The sequence below is a fragment of the Typopeltis vanoorti genome, chromosome 22, assembly GCF_054136105.1.
Source record: "Typopeltis vanoorti isolate ZY-2024b chromosome 22, IOZ_Tvanoo_1.0, whole genome shotgun sequence".
Taxonomy (NCBI): domain Eukaryota; kingdom Metazoa; phylum Arthropoda; class Arachnida; order Uropygi; family Thelyphonidae; genus Typopeltis; species Typopeltis vanoorti.
In genome coordinates, this window is record NC_143570.1 from 39,916,215 (window position 1) to 39,943,910 (window position 27,696).

Here is a 27,696-nt window from a genome sequence, read left to right on the forward strand (position 1 = left end):
CCACAAGCAGGCAAACCGGCCTTGAGAACTCAACACTTCTACAGACATAGGATACACCAGGAGGCATAAGGCTAACCACCTTATCCTTGTGTACAGTTGTGGTTAAATGAATAGAAAACCCTTGACACCGTGAGGTAAAAGAGGGAAAAAGGAGGAAGAAGAAGCCTGTTTACCCTTTCCAAGAGTAATTTATTCTCTTCAACTCCTGTTGATCAGTTCTGAGTACAGTAATTCAGATATGGACTACTCAGGCTTTTATATACTGGAATCACCACCACCATTCTTTTATCTCTACTGGTAATGCAGCAATCTTCAGGGTTACCTTCATCACCTTTTCACCCCCCCACCCACCAAACTTCAAATTTTTATCATCTATCACCAATATCCCTTGCTTCCTCTAGTATTGATCCACCACTAATAGGGTATTCAGCTTCTCATTGATAGATCTCAAATTTCAAGACTTTACATTTAATTGCATTAAAGTGTCATCCCCATTCATAATCCCATCTCTTCAGCTTATTTCAATCCTCATGAAGAAGTACCACATCAGCTTCAAAGTTTCACATTGTCTGCAAATAACTGAATATCTCCCTGCTCCCTCTGACATTATTATGGACATAAAGGTCAAAAAGCAAACATCACAGTACTGTGAACTTCCTTTACCTTGATACTACTCTTCCACATGGTCTTCCTCTGGAAGACCATGATATACCTTGATTGATGCAGTTAATAGTGCCTTAGAAGACTAAAATTTAAGATATGATAGATACCTGACAAATAGCAGATTAATTTGACAGAAAATTCTTTATAGGAAATTAGTAATAATAAATTTAGTGTTATTGTCATAGGTATCTTCTGAATAGTTGATATGTATATCAGGCACTAGTGATATTAGCATTGTAATAAGACTAAATTTCACAAATGAAAGGTTGCCTTCAGAATTCACAGTTTAAGCAACCTTTATTTTGCTTAAACTGTGATAACATGAAGTGTACTAGATTTAGTACTCCTATCCCTTCCAACATAGGTAGAGCAAGAAGCAGTAAATTATCATTATCAGATCTCCATGTAGTCAGCAACTCATTGTGGGAGATCCCTCTGCCACACACACACACACACAGCTCATCATAGCATGCCTTAAATACATACGCATTCCTTCTAATCACCAGTCTCTCAGGTAGTACATTCCAATCATTCACCACACTCCATTCAAGAAACCTGTTTTTCACTCCTTTTCTCACACCTTCCTTATACATCTTCTAGGAATAACATCTGGTTTTCCCACATTCTGTGAAAAATCTCTTCCACATAAACCTCATAAAAACCCATTACCAACTTATATGTCTCTATCATATCTGTCATCCTCTTATCCATTAGACTCTGCAAATTGAATTTCTCAACCTTTTTTCATATCCAACATTCCAGAGATCAGAAACCACCTGTCAGTTGCCTCTGGATCCTTTCCAGTATCAACTCATCCATTTGAAACATTTATATATTTTTGAGCTATCTGATATGTAAAAATGAGTCTTTGTGCTTTTATTTGGAAATGCTAAAATTGACCTTATGCAATCTTAATATTTATTAAAAAAAATAACTTCTCTGATTATAGAAGGATTGAACACGTAATGATATATTTTCCATAATATGATTTTCAGGTGATTTGTCAGCAGAAGAAGAGGTTTTGCAGTGGCTTATTCATTCACGATCTGAGGATACCATTGAAACTGTCAACAAAGATATGCTGGACCGGCTTATTGATAATACTCCCTATCTCGTTGTTGTGTTTTGTAAGTGAGCTTATTTTTGTCTTGCAATGTTTTGTAATCTAAACATACATCTAAATTTCCAAAAATGTTTTAAAAAGATATAGTGTAGATATAATATAAATCATGATTATATTTATGCAATAGCAAAGCACAGCCTTTTCATTGCATTACATTGCATGGATACTTAATCAGTATCAGTGATAACGATTGTATATCATATTTGCACCTTCATAGAAAAAAAATTCCATGAGTTTATGCAAATTATGAGTTATCACATGATATTAAGGTCATCACAGTATTTGTAATTATTTCCTTTTCTTTACCAGCTGATGATTTTCAGTATCTTTTCACATTGTACTCGACAAGTATGCTTTTGTTTTTCATTCATATCAAACCAAGCATAAGTTATTTTATGTTTTCACATAAAATAACTGCACTACAGGTTTTTCCCAAAGTTTTCCACTATAATTTTTAAAAATGTACATTTTCCATTAAGCAGATATTGCCTTACATTCTAGTTAGTCTCTTCTTAGATATATTTTTACTTTTATTAGGGCTACCCCAATGCTAGAGCTTGATGGTGAGGGGAAACATGGCATTATATAATTACCTTCTGATACACATTCATTAAAATGTTAGTCTGAACATTATTTATGGTTTTCATAATCTTTTGTTTGATCTTGTGACCAGAATTATGTAGTTTACCCACTGGAAAATTTTCTGATTCCCACATTTCAGCATTTATGGTCAAGTATTTACGCCAACTGCCTTTCCACATTTCAGGTTTCTGATTACTTTTTTATCACTTCAGATACTGATATATATGCACACTAATTGTATCCCCCACCTTCTCTCTCTCTCTCTCTCAACCACTAGGAAACAGTAGAACTCAATGATTGATCACAGAATATCTGGTCTTCTTTGTGAAAAGGCACACGTGATTAAAGGCTAAGAAAAAATTATTGAAGATAATTGAAGGTGAAAAAAGAAGACCAGATTCAAGATAATATTTCAAGGAGTTAAGAGCCTTGGCATTCCTGTTTAACAAGAATTTTGCAATGAGACAAGTCCCGAAGTGGGTGATAAGATTGAGGCTACAAATTATAGGTTTCCGATTTCTTTTTTTTATCACTTCAGATACTGATATATATACACACCTGTGTATGTTTCAATATTAGTATATGAGGTGTGAAGAGTTGGTGAGAGCTAGGATCCAAAATTAAGCTGATAATAGCAGTATATTGTGTGATGGTTGACGTGGATTTGCTGAAAGGAAGTTGTGTTTTTGCAATCTATTTATGTATTGCAACAATGTCACAAATGCTTTGGACAAGAAAAAAGCGCATACAATGATGTGGGGGGGGGTGGAGAGAGAGAGAGATTTGTCAAAGGCCTCTGGCAGATGTCACATGACTAGTTGGGAACTAAATTGGAACAGATCAAGTTAGATAATAGATCAGTTAAACGAAAGGAAAGCTTATGTGTTGGCAGTACATGTTAGTTTATTTTAATGTGATTGATTATAACACAGAATGATAAGAAAATAATTAATATTTTATTAACATATTAGCCAATATTTCACTCATATTATATTCAGTATCTTCAGAGCACAAGAACAGTTCATCACAGTACATGAAACAACAGCAATTTGGTATGACAGTTGGACTAGTTTTAAAAAAAAATGTAACAGACAACATAAGGAACGAAAACCAATAAGGAACACCGATTAATCTGCACTAATTGGCACCATCTATGTTGGAAAAAGAGAGAAAACAAGTATCAAAAAGATCTTAAAATGACTCTCTCTTAGATTTTTGGGAAATTTATACAGCCATACTTCAACGAGTAATTCAAAAACTGTCTGATGAATTCTTATGTGATTCGATAAAAAAACAATATGATATGAGATGTGAAAGAAATTCCCACAAAAATTGTAAAGGAATATGAGGGTTGTCTGAAAAGTTCTCAGCCTAAAATTGAAAAAACGAATTTATAATCAAAGGAAAACGCTGACCAGCGAGGAAGAGTTTTAGTTTTGGGAAAAGATAGACATCAGAGGGAGCCATATCTGGGAAATAGGGTGGATATTCCAACAATTCATAGTGCAGATCCCTTAATTTTCCCATTGCCAAAACACCTTTGTGGGCAGGTGCATTGTCCTGATGAAAGATGATGTTTTTCTTCTGCAAATCAGGTCTTTTATCACAAATTTTTTCATCTAGTCTGGTGAAAAGATTGGAATAATATTCCCTGGTTATTGTTTTACCCTTTTCAAGATAATTAATAAACAAATGCTAGCATCTCAAAACACCGACCGATGCCATGACCTTTCCTGCTGATGGAACCAACTTTGTCTTCTTTGGTGCTGAACAACTGGCTTCTGTCCGCTGTTTTGACTCTGTTTGGATTCTGGTGTATAATGGTGAATCCAAATCTCATCCACAATAATAAATCGACGCACAAAATCAGTTTTATTCTTGTTAAAATGCTCCAAGCACTGGTCAGAGATTTTCATGTGAGTGCGTTTTTGATCTGCTGTGAGCAAGAGTGGCACCCATCTTCTGCAAAGCTTTTTTCATATGCAAAATATATCTTCCATGTTCTTTTGAAATGCCTATAGTCTCAGCAATTTCACGGACTTTGACTTACAGGTAATCCAATACCATATCATGCACTTGATCAATGATTTCTGGTGTTGTTACACTTTTGGGACGTCCTTCACATGGATCATCTTCAAGGCTGGTATGGCCACTTTTAAACTTGGCAGCCAATTTCTTAATTGTCGAAAGCGAAGGAGAAGAGTTCCCATAAACTTTTACCTTCGAATGAATTTCTTTTGCCGTTAAACCTCCTTTTACAAAGAACTTTATGATACTCAATATGATATCAACCGCATGATACTCAATTTTATCCATTTCAAGGGATACAGACAACACTTTTTCTTCAGACAGCTGTATAAAACAAACTACTTGATAGAATGACTTGCAATTTTGCAAGGAATCTTATGACAGGAGTACCAACTTAGAAAATAAAATCTCTTGACCATGTTGCCATCTATGGTCAAGGCCGAGTACTTTTCAGACCACCACCCTCGTAGTTTAATTCAGTAAGAAATGGGTACACGAAAGCAATGTTTCATGCTATTTACATGTTACTCCAGAAGCTCAGTTGGTAGTAAAAACATTGCTCCTTGAAAGCTCTCCTAAGTCCCTCAAGATTTTAGGGAAGGAGGGGGGGGGTTGTGATAAAGCATTACAGGCATGCTCAATAGAATTAAGGTCAGGAGGTCTGGTAGGCCAGTCAATATATGATAGTCTCTTCTTTAAGATATTGGTTCAGGAGTTCCCTCAATAAGGAAAAGCATTGTCCTCATCTCAAGCTAGCCATTAGTTTTTGCCAATTTGAAACTGACATTCTTGGAAAAGGTTTTGATTATATTATTTCTCCTCATCATATTCCAAAATTTCAATACCATGTCTAGCATAGAAAGATCAGTCAAGCACTTATCACAAAATTTTGCTAATGATATTAAATTTGAAACTACAGCTCTAGTACTGTCCTACTTTGCCCCCAAAAATAACATTAATAGTTTGGAAATGACTTAAGGCTCTTTTCAGTCTAAAAAGAAATAAAGTATCATTTTGAAAGCAGACAAATGAGATGCACAGTTGTTATGAATACAGCTGACTATGAATACAAATTATCCACCATGCTATCTAATTCCTTGACTTATTCTTTACTAAACAGTGATCAAACTATCAAATACATGAAAATACTAATAATTTAATTTGCATTTTTCTTCACTGGCTGGTAGAATTAAAAAGATCATTAAAAGTTCTCCATTCTTTAACATCTTGGCTATGCAGCTTGCTTATGGACCATAAAACAGATATTCCTTTATGCCTTATTATTATTATTATTATTACGTGACGCCTCCGAGGAGTCCAAAGACTCATTGATGGAGGACACCTACTCTACAGCTCTCCATCTCCACCACTTAATCCACTGACTACAGTGAACCATCACTACCATCTAACCTACACCAATGCCATCTGCTGCCCACCACCACCACCACTAGTTTTTTTTTTTTTTTTTTTTTGTCTGTATGTGGAATGAAAAACCCAAGTTTCCGGGAGAAAAAACCCTGCTGCCTCTGTATGAGATCAGCTGACTCACCTTCAATTAAAAAAAATAAATATAAAGATTCTTTATATGGGTTCTTTATATTCAATTCTCATCACGACAAGAATTGAACTTAGGCCTTTTCCATTCTACAGGAGCAACATACTGTCATTCTTCCAATTGCACTATGGAGTTGCTTGTTCCCCCATTTACTTACTTTCTTTCTAAATGTATAGAAAGTAAGTAAATGGTATATTGGACATACCTGTTCATTCACTAAATATTTAGGGCATTTTGTACAAAAATATCAGAATCAAGGTTTTTGCCATTAGATAACATCTCATTATACATCATTATGCCCATGTATTTATTTTTTCGCCAAACATTACAGAATTATTTAAACATTATCTTAATTTCTTCAAATGAAATAACTAGATCTACATTGAGCAATTCTCACTCATCCCTAGTGCCAGCAAATCTTTTCATGGAAAATTTTGAAGAATTCCCATCTCAAGCTAGCCTAATGCTTCTTATCTGGCAGAAATACACTAATGATGTTTTAATCATCTGGGTTCTGGATGTTAACATAATATTTCATGACAAATTCAGATTTATTTGATGTGAATTTGTCATCAATTTTTAGTCATATTCATTTTTAAACAATGTTTTTCCCTGCTTTCTTTGTTTTTGTATGTGTATTGGTTCCTATAAACATCACTGCATGTTTCTATTATTTTTTCTATGTGTATTATACTATTCCTTGCTTGTTTTTCAGTTTTGGAATCCATTTGTTCATTCCTTGTAATCCTCATCTGATAATTTTCAGCGATTTTGTGTTTTCTATTATATTTTGAATTGTTTATGTTGTTTTTTATTTCTTTATTAACTTTCACATTTCCACAAATCCTATATTGTCTTGTGCTACTATTGCATCTCTACTGTAATCTCTTTTTTTAATTTGATCAAGTAAAATGCTTTAGTTTCAGATTAATTTCAGTCATTAATGTGTATATGAATTTACGAATTTATAATATGAATATAATATTTATAATATATATTATTTTAGTTTAGTTTATTATATATTATTTATAATATAATATTTATATTACATATTTATGAATTTATATATGAATATATGAATTTATATGTACCTGCCCTGAAGAAGAGCCAGTCTATTACTCAGTGAAACTAGTTAGATCATGTTATTAAATTTTACAACAGCTATTAATTATTTTTTAATAATAATCACATAAAATTTGATTATATTGTATCCCCATAATGTATATTTTGTTTCAGTCAAAACAGAATACAATTTGGTCAAGCTCCAGATTGCCAGGCCATCCTCAATCATTCATCATATAAAGGATACCTAGTAACAAATCACCAAACAGTTGGTCAGACATCTCGTTGATTTTACGATACATTTATATCTTCATCATTAAATTCCTGTATACCTCTTGTATACCTCCTGTATACCTCTTGTACCTTGTATACCTCTTGATGATATACCTTGTATACCTCTCATCAAGAGGTATACAAGGTATTATGACAATACCACATAAAAAATTTATATTATTACTAACTTCATGTCAACAGTCTTGTCAACACTCAAAAGTGGTCTGTTTTCTCTCAGAATTACAATATTGTCAGATATCATATTTCAGTCTTCTAAGGCATTTCAAATAACATTTTTCCTGCCATCCTGTCATCAGACATTTTCCTTCCTAATTTTTCTCTCCCATTCTGTTTAAGTGACCATAACATCTGAGATTAGTTCTGCTCATGCATTCCTGAATGCTAATAACAAGAGCATGTGGTGATACCATTTCAGTGTAGCAAAGTGTAAGGTTTTAAAATTTGGGTGATACCATTTGAGCATGTGGTGATACCATTTCGGTGTAGCAAAGTGTAAGGTTTTAAAATTTGGGAAACAAAGATGAAATGTAGAGTATAAGATTGGTGAAGATATCATCATAGAGGAGGTGAAGGAGATGAAAGATCTGAGGATGATGGTGGATAGGGACCTGAAATTTCGGGCACATTTTTGCTAAAATTGTGAGAACAGCACAGCAGATTATGGCAATGACATGGAGAACAGTGACATGTATATTTAAGGATGTCATTATTCCATTGTATAAGGCTTTGATCATACCTCTTATGGATTACTGTGCACAGATTTGGTCATCTGGATTTCAGAATCTTGAATTGTTGGGGAGGGTTCAGGTGACTATGACTATGTTGGTTTCAGGTCTCTGGAATGTTGAGTATTCAGGAGAGATTGAGAGAGTGCATATAATGCATTCGCTGAGAATTGAGAATGCAATGTTGAACTTGTGGATAAAAAGGGGAGGGGACATGATCAAGACATATAAGTCAGTGAGGAGTAATTACCAGATTAATGCGGATGAGATTTTTCATAGAATGGTTGGAGAAAAGGAGGAGAACAAGAGGTCATCCCTATAAGCACCCCTGGAGATTGTGAGCAAGGGAATGAGTAGTAGATTTTTTGCATAGAGAGCAGTAAGTGATTGAAATGCATCACCTGAGTGTGGCGAGTGCAGAGATGGTGAATGCATTTAAGTCAAGGTATGATAAGCTCTGTATGTGTGTGAGAGAGAGGGGGATCTCCCCCAATGAGTCTCTTGACTCCATGGAGGTCTGATGATAATAACAACAATAATAATAATAAGTTATAAAAAAAATTTATAGAAATGATGAAATTTTTCAGTACATGTCTAAAGGTGGGAGAATAGAGAGTCATCCCTGGAAATTGAATGAGTGTATGGTTGTGGTTGATGTGGGAAGTCGGATGTTTTACATGAAATGGTGAATGAGTGAAATGGATTGCCAGAGCCTGTCATAGGTGTGTTGTCAGTGAATGAGCTAGGGAAGAGGTATTGTGTGAATTGAGTTGTATGAGCCACTCATGATGAGCCTTTAGACTCCATGGAGATGCCTGTAATAATAAAAATAATTAACCCAACTGCCATATTTGGATTTTAAGGAGGTTTTGGATCATTCCAAATATGAGAACAATATTCTAGGGTTGGGTAAGTCTAGGATTTCAACAGAATTAGCAGTCACTCAGGTGAGAAGTTATTATTGGTGGAAAAGCATTTCAAGCACTAAGGAGTCCATGAATGTGAGGTTCGTGCCAAGAAAGGCTAGGTATTGATATGAATTATGGCCAAAGCAAATAAGTCTATTAATTGCATGTGTTCTTTTATCATCTCATATGATTTTCAAGATGAAAATCCTGAGTTCCTGGAATTTAAATACTCTGGCACCTCCATATGAAACATCTGAGTCTCTGAAAACTGAAGAAAGACTAGAGATGAATGGTTACATAACAGGAAAAATATGATCCCCTTCTGGTATTTTATTGATTTTGTACTGATTTTCTACTTTATCGCCCATTACAGTGAAATCATGTAATTTCTCATCATAAGTTTCTGGTAGTCCTCAAGGAATGTAGCAGATGACTTTCTTTTCTAAATAGAAAAATTTGCTTTGAGTAATATTATTTGTCAAAAGAATTTTTTTGTTTCATTTTCAGTTGTTTTATTTTTAAAAAATGTTTGCATATGTCAAAAGTATAGTTTTACTTCATTTTCAGTTTTTGTTTATTTTTTAACAAAATATAGTTTACATTGACTAAATGGAATAACTAAACAACTAAAAATTTTATTTAATTTTCAGATAAATCACCAAACAGAAAGTGTGATGAAGTACTGGAGCGTTTGGAAAATATTGATGCAGCTGCAGACGAATATGGTATTCAAATGGTTAAAACACAAGATAGTGCACTTGCTAGACGATATGGAATTAAGTCTTTTCCTGCACTAGTATATTTCAGAAATACCCATCCATCCATATACAGTGGTAAGAATGAAAATCATCAGAAAATTCAATATATTGATTTTCTGCCTTTTTGCAGAAAAGAATTCCATTCATTCAATCATTTGTTTCTACAACTATCACTAACTCTCTTGTTTGTTTATATCTTACAAAATGCACAAATGCCTACTAGATTTGTCCATCCATCCAGAGTCTCACACACCTGTACTACTTCTCATTATTGCATGCTCACTACACTGTATATATTCCTAACTTCCTTGTCTGTCATTTGCCCAGTATTGTTCATTGCTTCTTTTCTCTCTCTCTCTCTCCCCCCCTTTATCTCTGTTCATTCACCATTTCTATTTCTTCAATCTCATCTTGGTTGTTGTCTAGCTATTTCATATTTCTTCTTGCTTCATGTCTCTGGTTTCCTCTTTCTCTCCCTCTCCCTACCTCAATAAAAAATTCACAGAATTTTTTATTGAGAAGAGTCAGAATTACACAAGTGCAATTGCTCTTGTGCAATTCTATCAGTTCCTCAAATTCATTCCATACATTCATATGCTATGCTCTCTTGTATTCACACATCTACCCAACATAACCATTCATCTTCTTTGCTTGCCATATCAACTCATCACTTTCATATCACTCATGTATGAAACATATGTTCTCCTTCCATTCATTCAATCATTTATTTCTACAACTATCACTAACTCTCTTGTTTGTTTAGTCTATATATTCTCATAGAAAGACTTATACGTTGGTTATACATGATTATTAATTAACTTAAGGAATTCACAACTGCAGGAAATGAAGAAAAACAAAGAAATAGTAATCGCCAAAGCGGATAAGGGAAATGCCACCATAGTACTCAACCAAACGAACTACACAGGTAAGCTTAATGCTCTATTATTAGATCGGGCTACTTACCTCCCTATTGAATACAATCCCACCAACTCACAAATCAGAAAACTCCATAGGCTCCTTAAGAAGGTCACTTCTTGGCCTGTAGAAGTTACTTACAAATTAAAATAGTTTAATTTAACTCTATACCCCCCCCCCCCCATATATATGGACTCCCAAAAATACTTTATGTATTTTTGGGAGTCAATCAATGCCATCCATTACATCCCATAGTGAATGGCATTGATTCCTCCACATACACATTAGCTAAACATTTGGCCAAAGCGCTCACACACTATACTGGCAACACACCATCACACATAAAAAAACTCAGCCCACTTCAAAGCCAGCATAGAAAACCTTGCACTACAACATACTGACACAATGGTCAGTTTTGACATCTCCTTATTCACAAATGTCCCACTCATGGAAACCTTAGAGCTAATCCAAGCTAAATTTCCACCCGATATCTCAGCCCTATTTCAGTTCACAATGAACTCAAGCTATTTCGTTTGGCAGAGAAAATTCTACAAACAAATAGAAGGGACAGCCATGGGTTCACCACTCTCCACACCCTTGGCCAATTCTTTATGGAGACTTTTGAATAGAAAGCCTTAAACTCTGCCTCACAAAAACCAACCATATGGCTTCACTATGTTGATGATGTGTTTGCTATTTGGCCACATGGCTCTGATACATGCCTATCCTTACTTAAACAACCAACACCCCAGAATCAAGTTCACCCTGGAAAAAGAGGAAAACAACAGCCTCCTTTTCCTAGACACACTAGTCACTTACCAACCTGATGGAATGTTGGTTTTCTCAGTTTATAGAAAACCCACCCATACAGGCAGATATAGTCACCAACAATCCCCCCTCCCCCTCACAACAATATGGAGTTATTAAGGCACTACACAACAGGGCTAAACTAATCTGTTCAAATGACAATGCCCTAACCACAGAACTAAACCACATTCTCAATACTTTCACAGCCAATGGCTACCCCCCCCAAAGAAAATCCAAAAAATATTGAAAGCAATAACCCCCCCTTCTCAACAAGGATTACTCTAAATCCATCACCATTCCTTATATCCTAGGCACCTTGGAAAAAATTACAAAAATCCTAAAAAAAACATGATTTGACTTCTTGTTACAGACCATATAGAAAATTGGCATCCCTTATCTGCTCCACTAAAAACCAACCTCCTCCCCTACACCTACCTGGTGTATGGCAGGCCCTTACAGCTGTAAGCTGTCCTACTTTGGCAAACAGGCAGGACAGCGAATATCAGAATTTCAGAACACAAAGACTACATCTGTTTTCACCAGTATAGCCACTCTGGTCTTGCAGACCATGCTCTGGATACACACCACAGAATACAGTGGAAGAAAGCCACAATAATACACTGTAGCAAGTTCAAATTTGAAAGACTTTTCATGGAATCAGCCTCAGCCCTAAGAAACATGCCAAACCTCAACAAATTTAGTTGCATGAGACTGCCCCAAATTTGAGAGACATACATCAGGAGACCTTCAGCCCAACGGCCAAGAATACCTACATAGCCCACTAGGGGGCACAATCAGGACTTTTAGGAGAAACAATAGCTTCCTCGCTTCGTCCTCATTTACTGTGTGTGTGTGTGTAGTGCCTGCATGCATGTGTCTTTAAGTTCCTTTGAAGATGGCAACATGACATTGCCGAAATATTGGAAATATATATTAAAGTTTAATTTAATTTATGTTCTAGTGTACGTTGTGAATTCCTTAAGTTAATTAATAATCTATATATTCAAAGCCTCAGTCATCTAGCTTATCCTCTACCATCGCATTTGCTATACCTCTAATAAAGGCATCCCCATACAATATCATTGTTTAACCATTTATTATCTCTCTCTCTCTCTTTCAGCTACCTTTTACTCATTTTTTTTTACCTCCTTTTATTTACATCTACTGATCTAATCTATATCGAATATGTTTCATCTCATTTTTCTACTTCTGCAACTCTGCTTTGACTCCAATTGATTGCATTATTGTTTATTATCACCCTTCCATACTAGTGCTCTTTCTCTGTTTTTGATCATCACTCTTTCTTCTACTTACCATTCTGCCTACTATCACCCAAAACTTTCCACTATCAGTCATCTTGTCTTTGTGGCCATGCATTCCTTGTTTATCACTCTCACTCTTATTCATGAAACCACAGTTAATTTGGGTATCATATTTCCTCTATATATATCATCTCCCAAGGCAAGCTCATTAGACTCGACATACAACCATCTTTAAAAACACCATTTAATCTATTCAACCTACATGTTATCAAACTCTTACTGCTGTTTTGTGGATACATACTTTTATTTAAGGTATAAATAAAACTCCCAGAAACCCCCTTTCGAGTCATCAGAATTCAAGGAGAACCAGCCTACCAGTCCGGAACTCAGAGGTTTGTGCACCAGGCGAGCGGAATGTTTCGAGTCATCAGAATTCAAGGAGAACCAGCCTACCAGTCTGGAACATAGGGGGTTGGGCGCACAGTACTATTGATAATGTATATATGATCAATAGTGCTGTAACTTTTTTCTGACTTCTGCATGTTCTGGAGGTTGGCAAAAATATGGTTTGTTTTGTATTTTGTTACTAATGATTTTTGTGACAGTTTTGTATATTGCTGAAAGGAGACTGAGAGGATGGCAATTTTTAATATCTTTTGTCTTAGGCAGGATGTATTAATTTTACTTAACATAATCATGACTGGTTCACCACCTCCTTTCAGAATGACTATTGGTAACTCATCTTCACCTAGTGCTATTCCAGTACTCATGCTACCCATGAGTACTGGAATGGCATTTTGCATGTAGTACTTCTTTTAAAACATCAGGGCATATTTCTTCCCCTTCCAGTTCAGAATATTAAATTTTTGTTTTCATATTGGTTTAAGTTTTGGGAATCATCATATAATTTGACATAAATGATTCTTTCATGTATAATGAAACCTGTGATATATCCATTATTTTACACATACCGGCCACTGAATTAGAAAGTTTTATTTAATACAGTGTTGGACCTCTTTTAGCAACTGCCATTACAGATCATCTTCAGTTCCCTGCACATAGTTGGGCGAGATGTGGGTTGAGAACAGCCTTCATTAAATGCATCAGTCAATTGCTGCACATAGGATGTTCTGTTCATCCATACAAGCCTTCTCAGATGACGACAATCTCATTCCTGACACAATCTTAGACCACAGTTACTCCTCTTAGACAAGCAGTGTGGGTTATTTTTCCACTGATTAAATGTCCAGAATATCTCGCAATTTCAAAACTAGTCGGCTCTGCTGTTTTCAAAATTGTAGCTCCAGCCAAACAGATACCCACAATAAGCCCTTTATCAATTTCTGAAAGATTCTTTGTGTTTTTCCCATTATGATCAACACTATTGACAATTATCGGCCAGCAGCACATGACCATGTATTTTGCATATACACTGCATAAGTGATATTTATGTACAGATGCTTAAAGGTTTCTAATTTAGAAGCTGTATGTCTAGAATCAGATGTATACCAGAGTAAAAAATTGATTTATTATACAGATATTTCATCTTACAACATGTAAGATGAAATATCTATATAATAAATCAATTTTTTACTCTGGTACATGTGTGATTCTATAATAATAGGAGGATTCTATTTTCTTATGATCTGTTCTTTGTCTTTAATTAGTACTCCATTTTCATCATTAAGGGCTATTATTAATTTATTTTGTTTTATGGAGACAACTCTCTTCTCACTCCTTTTAGATGCATATTGTTTCCTATCATAATTCTGATTTCCTTATTCCAAAGTCTCTAATTTCTAGTATCATCCATCCTTTTCCTTATATTTTACACAGTTCTGAGAATTCTGTTTTCTTTTTCTTGTTTAGATCTCTTTTCATTTCTGAGAGGGTTTAAAGTTTTTCAGACAATTTTGTTTTATCCTTCTTTTGGTTAATCTTAGCATTATTTAGTAGGGTCTCAGTTATTATTTGGTAGTTGTTATCCAATTCTTCATTCATATCAATATTATAAACATTTTCTTATATCTTTTTCTGAAAGAACTGTTTGTTTTTTCCAGATTTGGTAAATTGATAGAGAGTCTTTTACTTTTAATTGGTTTCTGTTTTTCCCGACTTTTGTTGATAACAATTTTTGATCTCACTAATCTGAGGTCACTAACTTTACTGAAACTATTTATTATATCTCTGTCTTGAACAGTATATTTTCTGGTATCATCCATCCTTTTCTTTATTAAAGTAATCTATTTCTTTGGTTAAAGTAATTGTTTCTATTGATTAAAATATAATCTATTTCATTAAATACGTCTACATTTGGATTTTGCCATGTCTGTTTCCATTTCTTCCTTTTTTTTTTTTTTTTTATAGAAATTATTCGTTATGTTGAGACCTCTGCTTTCAGCAGTTTCTATCAATCCTTTGTTTTCATTCCTCTGGCCATATTTTTTACTTGCTGCCTAGATGTGCATTGCTTACACCCACTTTACCATTGAAGTCTCCTATCAAAATGTAAACAATGTATCTTTGCGATTGAGTAGTTGGTCTAGCATTTCATAAAATGCATCTTCTTCCTATGTATGGCTTGAGGTTGGTACATAAACTTGTATAATTCTTAATTTATAACATCTGTTTATTTTAAGGTAGAGTTCTGCAATCCTGTTTGTGACATATTTTATCACTTGAATTTGATTCATTAGAAAGCCAATTCCTCCCCAATCTTGGCTTGTCACCATAACTATTGAGTAGATGTCTATTCTTTAGATTGATACTATGTTCACAAAGTCTCCGAGTTTCACTCAATGCAATGATGTCCCATTTTATCTTTTCTTCTAGTCTTGTTGACCTAATAGTGACCGTCCATTGTAGGTATACATATAATTTTATTATTTCTTTTAGATATTGTGTTCTTTAATCTGTCAGGTTTCTCATTAAAGAAGAGATCTCCTCAAAGGGTTTTAAGTCTGGTCTGTCATATAGTTGAGAGTTAGTTGAGTGAGTGAGAGCAAGTCACATTCATGCTTTTTATATGCCCATTGCAGCCTTGGGCTCTACAGCCACCTTTATACTTAATATCCATCATTTAAAAGGGGTTTTGGTCTAATCCTTTCTTGCTGACTCCTAGTGCTGTGAAGAAGAATGTTCAATAAGGCAGGAACGGTACACCCTAGCCCTTGAATATTCTAGTATCATAGGGAAAAGAGGAGCAAGAAAGAAGAAAAAAAATAGGAGAGAGAAAGAAGTGGAGAACCAGTCTATAGATAATATAATAGACACACACAGGTATATTATGTGAAATAAGGCTTGGTTCAACATCAGGTACCTAAGATTTGCCACTCACGTGCTGACTAGAAATGAGCCCCTGAAGTGTGTGTATACACATGATCAAAAATATTATGATCACCCAGCCTGTTTCTGGCCTGTCTGGTTGACCAGAAACAGGCTGGTGACAGTATCTGGATAAGGGAGATTGTGCTTATAGACTGGGTTCATTCATTCATTCATTCATCCCCATTGAACACACCGTCACTGCTAATTCTTACCTGAGGATCGTTTTGGACAAGGTATTGCCCTACATAGTGACAGTGTAGCCTAATAGATCTGAACTCTTCCAACGATACAACCTTCCATGTCACAAGGCCCACATTGTGCAAGCATGGCTCAAAGAGCATATTCAAGCATTTGTGCAATGATGTGGAACACAACATCCAACAGTCAGTGCTAGTGCCTTGCTTGATCGCTGACCTCTGAGATGTTATTCTGTCTGGTTGGTCCAAAATGCTTCAACACACTTCCATGAGCTAGTAGAGTCATTTGATTTTTTAACGATACTTGTGACATAATGATTAGAAATATATACACATTTACACAAGAATAATGTTTAATTTGCCAAATATTTCGGTCTGAATATTACAGACCATCTTCAATGGCTATATAGGAATAGTTTTAAAAAACAAGGTGGAATACGAACAATTGATCATTCACACATAGAACGAGCCACATGATGTCAATCGCTAAGTATTAGAAGAGTAAACATTTTTAAAGTCAGAATTAAAGATATTAATTCAGAAATTCATATAATAATCTTAAATAACATTAAACTAATATAGGAAATTTACAAAAAATCAGAAGAGTTTCTCAAAAAAGAACATGAGTTGCCAATATGTGATTTCAATAATTTAGATAGATATTTGGCTATGCGATAAGTAGGAGAATCAATACAATCCACAATAGGGCGAAGAGGAATATCTGTCTTGTGTATTTTAGGTAGACCATAAAACCTAGGAGGCCTTGCAAAATGAGTTTTTTGTCTTTCAATAGTGTCTACATCCAAACTTATGACCTCATCTAGCAGGGAATTTAATTTCTTCAGTTGTCTGTTGGTTGGATCGTAATTGAGTTCTTGGTATGTTGAGTGATCTCGAAGTAAAAGGGAAAGTTTTCTTCTATAGTTTGAAGAGTCCATAATTACTGTTGCTTTCCCCTTGTCAGCTTTAGTAATGATGAGGTGACTGTTGTTTCTTAAGGAATGTATAGCTTTCTTTTCAGAAGGAGATATGTTAGAAGGAGGAAGCTTGGCTTTAAGTAGCGAAGTATGGCCTCACAACAGAGACTCCTTACCTTCCTTTTTAAGCAGTATCAATTCCTTACATCCTCGTATAAAGTTTACCATGGAGATTGAAAAAGACAACAAGTTATCATTTTTAGACATCCTTCTCATCCGTTCACCTTCAGGTATTCTTACAACAACAGTTTACAGAAAACCAACTTTCACAGGTCGTTATATTCTCAAAGAATCTGCTCATCATCCTTGTCGAAAAACAGGAATCATAAAATGTTTAATCTGACGAGCCAAAACTAACTGTTCAACTTCTCATTTATTACAGAAAGAATTTTCGACTATCAAACATCACTTATCCAAAAAGAGTACACAACATCTTTTCGATTCTTACAATCCAACACAGAACAGCAAAGATTCAATACCCCGAGTTCCAATTCCTTACATTTCCAGGATTTCAGAACCAATTTCAAGAATTCTGAAGAAATGTGATTTAACAGCCACTTATACACCAATTAACAAATTATCCACCCATTTTCCTTCATCTAAAGATAAATGCTCAACCTTGTCTCTACCTGGTGTGTATCAAGTTCCTTGTAATTGTAATCTTTCCTACTTTGGACAAACTGGACGTTCTATAGAAAAAAGAATTCAAGAGCATCAGTCATCAATTCAACACAACAAACCCGAGAAATCTGGATTAGCTCAGCATGGAGTAGAAACAAGCCACAACATCCTTTGGTCCAAGACTCTCCTCCTACACAGATGTCACTACAAATTTGAACGTTTATTTAAAGAAAGTGTGGAGGCCTTACTTCAACATCCTAACTTGAATCGTAATGACTATATCTATATATAAAAAATTTGGGAAAGTTTAATCAGGATAACACATTAAATTTTTTTTTTTTTTTTTGTAAATTTCCTATATTAGTCTAATACTATTTAAGATTATTATATGAATTTCTGAATTAATATCTTTAATTCTGACTTTAAAAATGTTTACTCTTCTAATACTTAAAACGAGCCGCATGATGTCATATCACTATGTGTGAATGATCAATTGCTCATATTCCACCTTGTTTTTTAAAACTATTCCTATGTAGCCACTGAAGATGGTCTGTAATATTTGGCAAATTAAACATTATTCTTGTGTAAACGTGTATATATATTTCTAATAGATCATGTATTTCACAACATATGTATAGTAAGTAAGTTCCGTTTTTAAATATTTTAACTGCAGTGCTGCGATCGCAATTGTGCACATGTGTGCTAAGTTTGTCAATTCCTTAGCAAGGAATTTTTGCCATTTTCAGACATTCTCACAATGCGTATGCTTCTTGTGTGTGTGTTTATAATGTCTAAGAAAATCGAATCGCCTGCCGCATGTGAAATTAGGTCAGATATCCGTTTCTTGAATGCAAGGAACATTAAAGCAGCTGAAATTCATCGGCAAATTATTGAGATTTATGGAGAACATGCAATGAGTGATTCAATGGTACAAAGATGGGTAAGACTTTTTAATGAAGGAAGGACTGGTGTGCACGATGATGAACAGAACGAGCGACCATCTTTAGTGACTGACAATTTGGTCCATTCAGTTGAAGAGAAGATTCGACAGAATAGGGGATTCGCAATGACGTCACTCTCGCTGCAATTTCCAGAAGTTTCACGTTCGTATCTTCATGAAATTGTGTGCACACTGGATGCTGAAGTTGCTTACAGAACAACACGAAGTGAATCAGCTGGGTAGTGTGTTGAATTCTTGACATGCTACCATGAAGATGGTGATGCTTTCCTGAGCAGGCTTGTCACCGGGGATGAGACTTGGGTGTCGCACGCAGTCCCTGAATCCAAACAACAGTCCATGGAGGGGAGGCTCACATGTCATCACCAGTCAAGATGAAATTGAAGACAACGGTTTCCACTTGGAAAATCATGTGCACTGTGTTTTGGAACCGACAAGGAATTTTGCTGGTAGACTTCTTGGGTCAAGGCTCCACAATCAACGCGAGTATGTACTGCTAAACCCTTAATCAGAATAAACAACATGGCATGCTTACAGGGGTGTTTTGATTCATGATGACGCCTGCTCACACACACAGGCGGCTTAACACAACAACTTCTCGCCACCTTCGGCTGGGAACAATTCCATCCCCCATATAGTCCTGACCTCGTGCCAAGCAACTTTCACCTGTTCAAACATCTGAAATCGTTCCTTGGTGGCCAGCAGTTTCAAGACGACGACAACGAGGTCAAAGAAGCAGTCAATACATGGTTTGCGTCACAGGCGGCAACCTTCTACGACCAAGGTATACAACTCTTGGTGCCCCGTTATGATAAGTGCCTGAACAATGCCACAAATTATATAGAAAAGTAGTGAAAGATGTCTACTTTAATTTCCAATAAAGTTTTTTTTGTAAGTATATTTTTGTTTCTCTGACAGCCCATCAGAACTTACTTTCTGGACGTCCCTCGTATAGATAGATTTTTTCTGTAAGCTACTATTCTCATATTTTCAAAAGATTAGTTATCATTTTCATGATGCATGTACAGTATATATTCTCAGCCTACTTTTGTAATTTTTTTATGTAATTGTCCTCTGCTTTTCTCTACTTTTAGCAAAATTGCTAAATTGGATGACTGCTTCTTTCTGCATGATTCCCTGCTTCTCCACCTCATCCTTATCCAACAATATTTTTGCTTATTCCCTTAAGTAAATTTCATATACTTTTTTCTTTTTTAAATTATATTTTGATTAATTCTGTATATACTAACTAAAAATTATTTTATTAAATTATTATTATTTTAGCTATTCAATTATTTTCTTTAGGTGAACTTTTAAATGAGACATCAGTTTTAGATTGGCTTCTTGATAAAGATACACAGCAGTTGCCTGATGAAATAGAAGAAGTCAATTCAAAAATGCTAGATAAACTGATTGAATCTTCATCTTTGCTGGCAGTATATTTCTGTAAGTTCTTTTATTTAGTGCTACAAGACATTTATATATAATATAAAAAATAATACATATATATATATATATGTATATATTTTTTTTTTTTAACAGTGTACATTTGTTAGCATAGACATACATAGTGAAAAACATAACTTTATTTTATGAAAAAGACTCATTTGAGCAGATCTCTTTTGCTGAACACAACAATAAATATTGTTACTTTTTTTTTTTAACTTCATCATCATCATCATCATCAAATTCCTGCCATGTACCCTCAAGGGGTGTACAGGATATGACAGTACTACATGAAAAAATTACATCATTACTAACTTCCTATCTACAATTTTCCTCCAAATCAGTCTGTTACTTGTCAAGACTCCAACATTATCAGATCTTATATTTCTATCGTCTAAGGCACTTTGTACCGTATCAATCCACCTATATCTTGGTCTTCCTCTGGGTCGTTTTCCTGCCAACCTGGCAGAGAACACTTGTTTTGCTAATCTTTCCTCTCCCATTCTATTTAAGAGACCATACCATCTGAGATTAGCTCTGCTAACGCATTCCTGGATGCTGACAATGTCAAGTTCTTTCCTAATATCCTCATTTTTAATATGATATTGCCATTGATGCCATCTGTTCACGCCTCTAATCTTTCTCAGGACTCTCATATCTGCGGTCTCTAGTCTTTGGTCAAGTGTTTTACTTCTGACCCAGCTCTCAGATCCATAAGTTAAAATTGGTTTGAACACAGTCTTGTATACAGCTAATTTAGTGTTCCGACTAATTTCTTTCTTATTCCATATGAATTTATTCAATTGACTTCCCACGATACCAGCTTTGCTGATTCTGTTGTCTATTTCTATATTTAGTTTACCATCTTCAGTAAAAATTGTGCCTAAGTAGCTGAAATGTTTTACTTGTTCCACAGGTTCTCCATTCACAACACAGTTGACATTTTCAATGATTCTGCCTATTTTCATTGTCTTTGTCTTTTTATTGCTGACCTTCATACCATATCTATTACAACAGCTATTCAATTTAGTCAGAGAATCTTGCAGACTTGTAGCGGATTTATTTAGAAGTATAACATCATCCGCATAAAGCAAAGAGCTGACATTAACATCTCCAATTTTGATATCAGGTTTAATACCACATTCCTTCATAATGTGATCCATATAGATAATGAATAACAGAGGGGATAATGTACATCCTTGTCTCACACCAGATTTAACATTAAACCATCTTCCTGTACTTCCTTCAATTCTAACTGCTGACTCACAACTCAAATAAAGACTAAGTATTGCTTGATATAATGCCCCATTGACACCATATAACTGCAGCGTATTGAATAGCTTCTCTCTTGGCACCTTGTCATATGCCTTTTCCAAATCGACAAAACTTAAATACAGATCTTTGTTATATTCCCATGCTTTCTCGACTATTTGTCGTAAAGTGAAGATCTGATCCTGACAGCCTCTATTTGGCCTGAATCCAGCTTGTTCTTCACCAAGCTTTTCTTCCACAATTCTTCTCAACCGTTTCTCAAGTATACTTGCATAGATCTTGCCAGGAACACTCAGTAGGGAAATACCTCTGTAATTCTCACATTCAGTTTTATTTCCCTTTTTATATATGGGTACTATGAGAGCTCTACTCCAATCATCGGGAATTCGTCCCTCTGTCCAGGCTTTCTGAACTATGCAATGCAGCCACTGTAAGACTCTTATACCACCATACTTCAGCATTTCTGGTCGAATATCATCTACTCCTGCTGCCTTTCCACATTTCAAGCCTTTGATGGCTTTTTCTACTTCAAGTATGGATATGTATTCCTGACTGCATGCCTGGTCAGTGTTTTTTATCACTGTGCTGTCATCACTGCTTGTTTCATTTAGCAGTTTTTCAAAGTAATTACTCCATACTTCAAGGATATCTTTTTCTCCTGTTTTCATTTCACCTTTATCATCTCTAATTCCTTTTACAGCACTCTTTCCTCCATTCCTAAGCTTCTTCAACAACCTCCAGAATATTTTGCCACCTTCTTGATATTTATTTTCTATATTCTTGCCAAAGTCCTCCCATGACTTTTGTTTAGCTAGTTTTACACACTGTTTAGCTTTCTTACATTTGTCTCTGTATTCTGTAAGAGTAAAAGCTGACTTATTTGCCAGGAACTTTTGATATGCTTTCTTCTTTTCCTTCACTGCCTCTTTAACTTCCTGTGTCCACCAGGGAGTTCTGATTTTTTTATCTTTGCACACAACCTCACCACATGCCTCTCTGGCAGAATCAATCAATGTTTCCTTCAGAGTTTGCCACTGAATCTCCAAGGTTTGATTCCTGTTCTCAAACTCTTTCATTTTCTTTTCAATAATATTTCTGTATTTTAGTCTACAGTTTACATCTGAGAGCTGCTCAACTTTTATTCGCTTTAAAACTTTCTTACATGTTATTCTTTTCAATATGAAATTCAATTTTATCCTGCTCAAGACTAAATAGTGATCACTTCCAATTTCAAATCCTCTGTACACTCTGGTGTCCTGCACCAGGGAGAAAACATCACTATCAACAATAACATAGTCAATGAGACTTTTCTTATTCCTAGCCTCTTCTCTCCATGTGAATTTGTGCACATTTTTATGTTGGAACATGGTGTTAGTAATAACCAGTCCATGTCCTGAGCAGAAATCCAACAGATATTTGCCATTATTATTAGCTTTGCTCTTTTCTCCAAATTTTCCCAAAATATTTTTGTATGTCTCACAATCATTTCCTACTCTACTATTTAGATCCCCAACAAGGACCAACTTTTCCTTTTTCATTGTGTCAGTTGCTTTTTCTAAAGCCTCAAAAAATTCCTCCACTTCTACCTTAGTAGAACCTTCTGTGGGACCATAGGCACAAATAAGTCTCATTGTCCAGTTCCCCATTCTCATATTTGCCCACATTACTCTACTTGAGACTGACTGCCATTCAAGAAGATTAGCCTCGTATTTTGTGTTGAATACTATGGCTACTCCTTCTTTTCCTTGATTGTTATTGCCTGAAAATAACATTTTGTATTTATTGCTCAGAAAGATCTCACCAGTTTTGGTCTTTTTTGTTTCAGTCACCCCTATTATGTCGATCTGGTACTTATCTAATTCCTCAGCTAGCTCCATTTCTTTGCCATTCAGGCTTCTTACGTTGATAGTACCAATCTTTAACTCTGGTGATGTTGAGTTGGGGTTTGTTTTCAGATTTGTTCCAGTAGCTGACTTTTCGCTGTTCGCCCTGGTTCCCTGGCGAAAACAACGGGGGCCTTGTTTAACCGGGCGACGCCCCAGTTGGCATGAAATTTTGTCATGTTGTACCATCATTTTTTATTTTGGTTTAACCAATAAGAATACAATTTGGTCGGCTAAATCCCAAATTGCCAGCCCATCCTCGTTCGTTCAGTATCAAAGTAGATACCCAACAGGGTGCACCACGAGAAGGTGAGGATTGGACATTAGGTCAGAAGCCCTGGTCGGTTCTCCGCATTCCTTTAAAGGCTATGTGGAGGTCTCCTCTCAGTTATACAGCTTTGACCCTTAAGCACCCCTTTTTTTAACTTATTTGAACTTAAACTTACTTTTTTTAACATACTTGAAAAATATATGTATCAGTGTGTTTTGTAATCCTTAAAATATAGATTATGATACTTTTCTGCCATTAGCAATGTTTATTTGTATGAAAAGGGAGTCAATATATATGCCAGTGAATGGCACTGTTGTTTTCCTACAACAAGGTAATGAATGTATTGGACAAGGAAGATGTATATACAGCGGTATACTTTGATTTTGCAAAAGCTTTTGATAGACTGCCGCATGACATGCTATTAAATAAATTGAAATGGATGGGATTGGATAGGTGACTGGCTGTCAGATAGAGATCAGAAAGTTGTATATGGGGTGTGCAGTATCCTGAAAGAGGAAAGTCACTAGTGGTGTGCAGCAGGAGTAAGTATTTGGGCCCATTATTGTTCAACTTGTAAATTGAGTATATTTGAATGGGTTCAACTGATGATATGCAACTGTTTGCAGATGATGCAAAATTGGAGAGGAAATTCAGAGTCAAGCAGATGTTGTGACCTTACAGGTGTACTTGAATAAATTGTATGAATGGGAAAATTTTTGAAATGTTGTGAGTAATGATAGGATGCAAAGTATATACTTCAGGGGAAACTTTGAAGGCAGCAGAAGAGATGATAGATCTGGGAGTAATGGTTGGACAAAGACCTGAAATATAGGGTCCATATTGCACAAATTGTGAAGTCATCACTTGGAGATTGACAATGATGAGAAGAACCTTGACATGCAGAAAAAAAAGACGTTATGATTCCATTGTACAAGGCCTTGATCAGGCCTCATGGATTATCATGCGCAGATTTAGTCACCTGGTTTTCATGGTGATGAGGATATGTTAGAAAGTGTCCAGAGAAGATTCACCACTGGTCTTTGGAATGTAGAGTATGAAGACAGATGGAAAGAATGTGATTTGCAAAGCTTCATGAAGTGGGGGTATATGATCGGGACATATAAGTTGGTCAGGGGTTGTTATTAGGTTAACACGGAAGGAAGTTTTCATAGAATGGAAAAAGAAGAGGGGAGGGTAGATCAAACATCCATTCCTGGAAACTGTATTAAGGAGGGTGTAGGCAAAGGCGTGAGGAGAAATTTCTTTCCATGGAGAGTGGAATGCATACACAATGAATGAGTTTAAGACATGGTTGTATGAGCTTTATGTGTAATAGTGTGTGGCTCTCATGATGAGTCTGATTTTATATTATTATTAATAATAATATAATAATAATAATAATATAAAAGTCATTAAAATCAATCACTATGTAGGTGGCTTCTTCCCAGCTGTGGAAGCCTAATTACAGAGATGAACATAATGCTTTGACCTCTGTAGATGTTGCTGTTGGTTACTTGCTCTTTTTTCAAACTTTCCAGATGATTATTGATTCTGCCGATTAGAAACATATAGAACCAGACCAGATGCTCTAAGTCTGGTTCGCAACCTTTTTTGATCCCTGGAACCCTGGTAATCTTAAAAAAAATGATCACACTTCTACTTTTTCTCTTATTAATTAATGTATATTCAGAGAAGTAAAAGTGACAAATTAATTGTTATAATGTTTTAGTTATCATTGATTAATGTATAATTATAAACTAATATACACATATTAATAGGTAATAAAATTTGCAGAAGAACAAAAAAACAACAACTTAAAACTGTTATTATATTGCAAACAAAATATATATTTTTAATAATAACTGTCATACAGTTTTAATGTGACACTTTTGACTGGTGGTGCTTCATATTTGTTAGGGTTGAAAATCTTCACTCACCAATAAGTAGAGGAAAGTTGCAGCAGTATCATCAATGATTATCAGCCTTTCCAGTATTGAGAAATTGTTTGACAATGTATACACAAAAACAGTTCAACTGTATTTTATTTGTAAATTTCAATTTCTTAAATCGATAAACTATTCTTCATCTTTCAAATTGAAAGATGAAGAATAGAGAAGATTGAAATTGCCTTGACAAATTGATATTCTTCTTATAAAATGTTCATGTATATCTACATTCAATACGTAGGAAAAAAGGCACCCTAATATGAGCATTGCAGCACCCTGGTTAAGAAGCTCTACTCTTCAGTGGATTAAATTAAAGGTACATGACTTTGTCCAAGGTAAAAACAGGAACTTGTAAGACACAGGTGGCTTCTTGTAGACAGAGGTTGTGAGCTGAATGACAGGATGAAACAAAAATGTTGAACTGTTTCAAAGCATTTGGACATGTTACAGAGTGGATTATCAAAATCATATCACCAGGATTTTACTCAAATCACTGGGAAAATACCATATATCATCCTTCATGCCAAGTCATGTGATGGCTTGGCATGAAGGATGATATATGGTATTACACTTGCTGCTGTTTAAATTTTTAATGGCAATTTCGGTGTATTTATTAAACATCAGACCTCCATGGAATCAGAGACTCATCACGGGAGGTGCACATTATCACATACAAAACTCATTAAAACATGCCTTAAACTCATTCAGTGTGTCTGCATTCACAACTCACTTAAGCATTGCATTCCACTCACCACTCCCCATACAAAAAATCCTGCTCCTCACTCCTCCCATTCTTCCATTTCCAAAAATTTCTTCCATGTTAACCTGGTAATAACCCCTGACTAATCTATTTCTTATAACAAGGTTTTGCAAATTACATTCCTTCAATCTGTCTTTGTACCCCATGTTCCAAAGGCCATTTTACCACCTTTGTGAATCTTCTCTGTCCCCTTTCTAACATATCCTCATCACCATAAAAACTAGATGACTGAATCTGTGCACAATAATTTATATAAAGCATGATTAATATTGCTTTATACAATGGAACCATAACATCTTTATTTTTGCATGGCAAGGTTCTCTGGATCATTGCCATTATCCAGTGTGATGACTTTACAGCTTGTGCAATGTTGCTCCTGAGCTTTGGGTTCTTGTCCACCACTACTCCCACATCTTGCATCTTTTCTGCCTTCTTCAAAGATTCGCCACAAAGTGCATACTTTGCATAACATTGTTGCTTACCAAATTTCAGATCTTCACAACACTGAACTGATAATTCTACTTATCTGCCCATTCATACAATCTCTTCAAGTCATTCTGTAGAGAGACAACATCTGCTTGACTCCACATTCTTCCCAATTTTGCATCATCTCTCAATTAATTGTATATCACTAGCTAATCCCATCCTTACATCATTAATATACAAATTAAACAACAATGGTCCCAATACAGACCCCCTGCAGCACACCACTAGTGACTTTCCTTTTTTTGGGATACTGCTCCCCAATACAACTTTCTGATACTTATCAGACAGCCAGTCACCTATCCAACTCACAAGTCTGTAATCAAATCCCATCCATTTCAGTTTATTTAACAGCTTGTCAAGTGGCATTCTATGCAAAATCTAAGTATACCCAAAGAGTTTCATGCTGAATATAGTAGAAACTATATAAAGTTCGGCGATTCCAAGCGTAAGCAAATACCTAGATACTGCAGCAACTGACCCTTAAGTTAGTGCAAGCTGAGGCATCTCATGTCAAGGGTGGAGCAAGCTCCGATCACTATTCTTGATATTTACCCATAATGTGAACTTAGCTCCTAGGAGCTATATTACTGTTCTACATTATGAGAGAAGGTCACTACCCAGACCAGTTTCAACCTTTATTGAGGTCTCGTCAGTGAGTAGGTAGACCTAGTTAATATCAAGTTTGTAGCGAACAGAACTTACAACCCTTCTATGAGTATTGCCGAGATGTATCCTGATAACATTATGGGTAAATATCAAGAATAATGATCAGAGCTTGCTCCACCTTTGACATGAGTTGCCTCAGCTTGCACTACCTTATGGGTCAGTTGCTGCAGTATCCAGGTATTTGCTTACGCTTGGAATCGCCGA

At 35.5% G+C, this 27,696-nt stretch overlaps 1 protein-coding gene across 2 annotated transcripts in view; it reads left to right on the forward strand.

Annotated features, from left to right (window-relative positions):
- Nucleotides 1-27,696, forward strand: part of LOC150094342 (uncharacterized) — a 484,937-nt gene that overhangs the window by 393,414 nt on the left and 63,827 nt on the right. For both annotated transcript variants that reach the window (XM_090412362.1, XM_090412363.1), the window contains exons 25-27: nt 1,659-1,790; nt 9,591-9,773; nt 20,068-20,208. In XM_090412362.1, the coding sequence (XP_090268488.1) occupies nt 1,659-1,790; nt 9,591-9,773; nt 20,068-20,208 (456 nt within the window). The remainder of the gene's footprint in view (nt 1-1,658; nt 1,791-9,590; nt 9,774-20,067; nt 20,209-27,696) is intronic.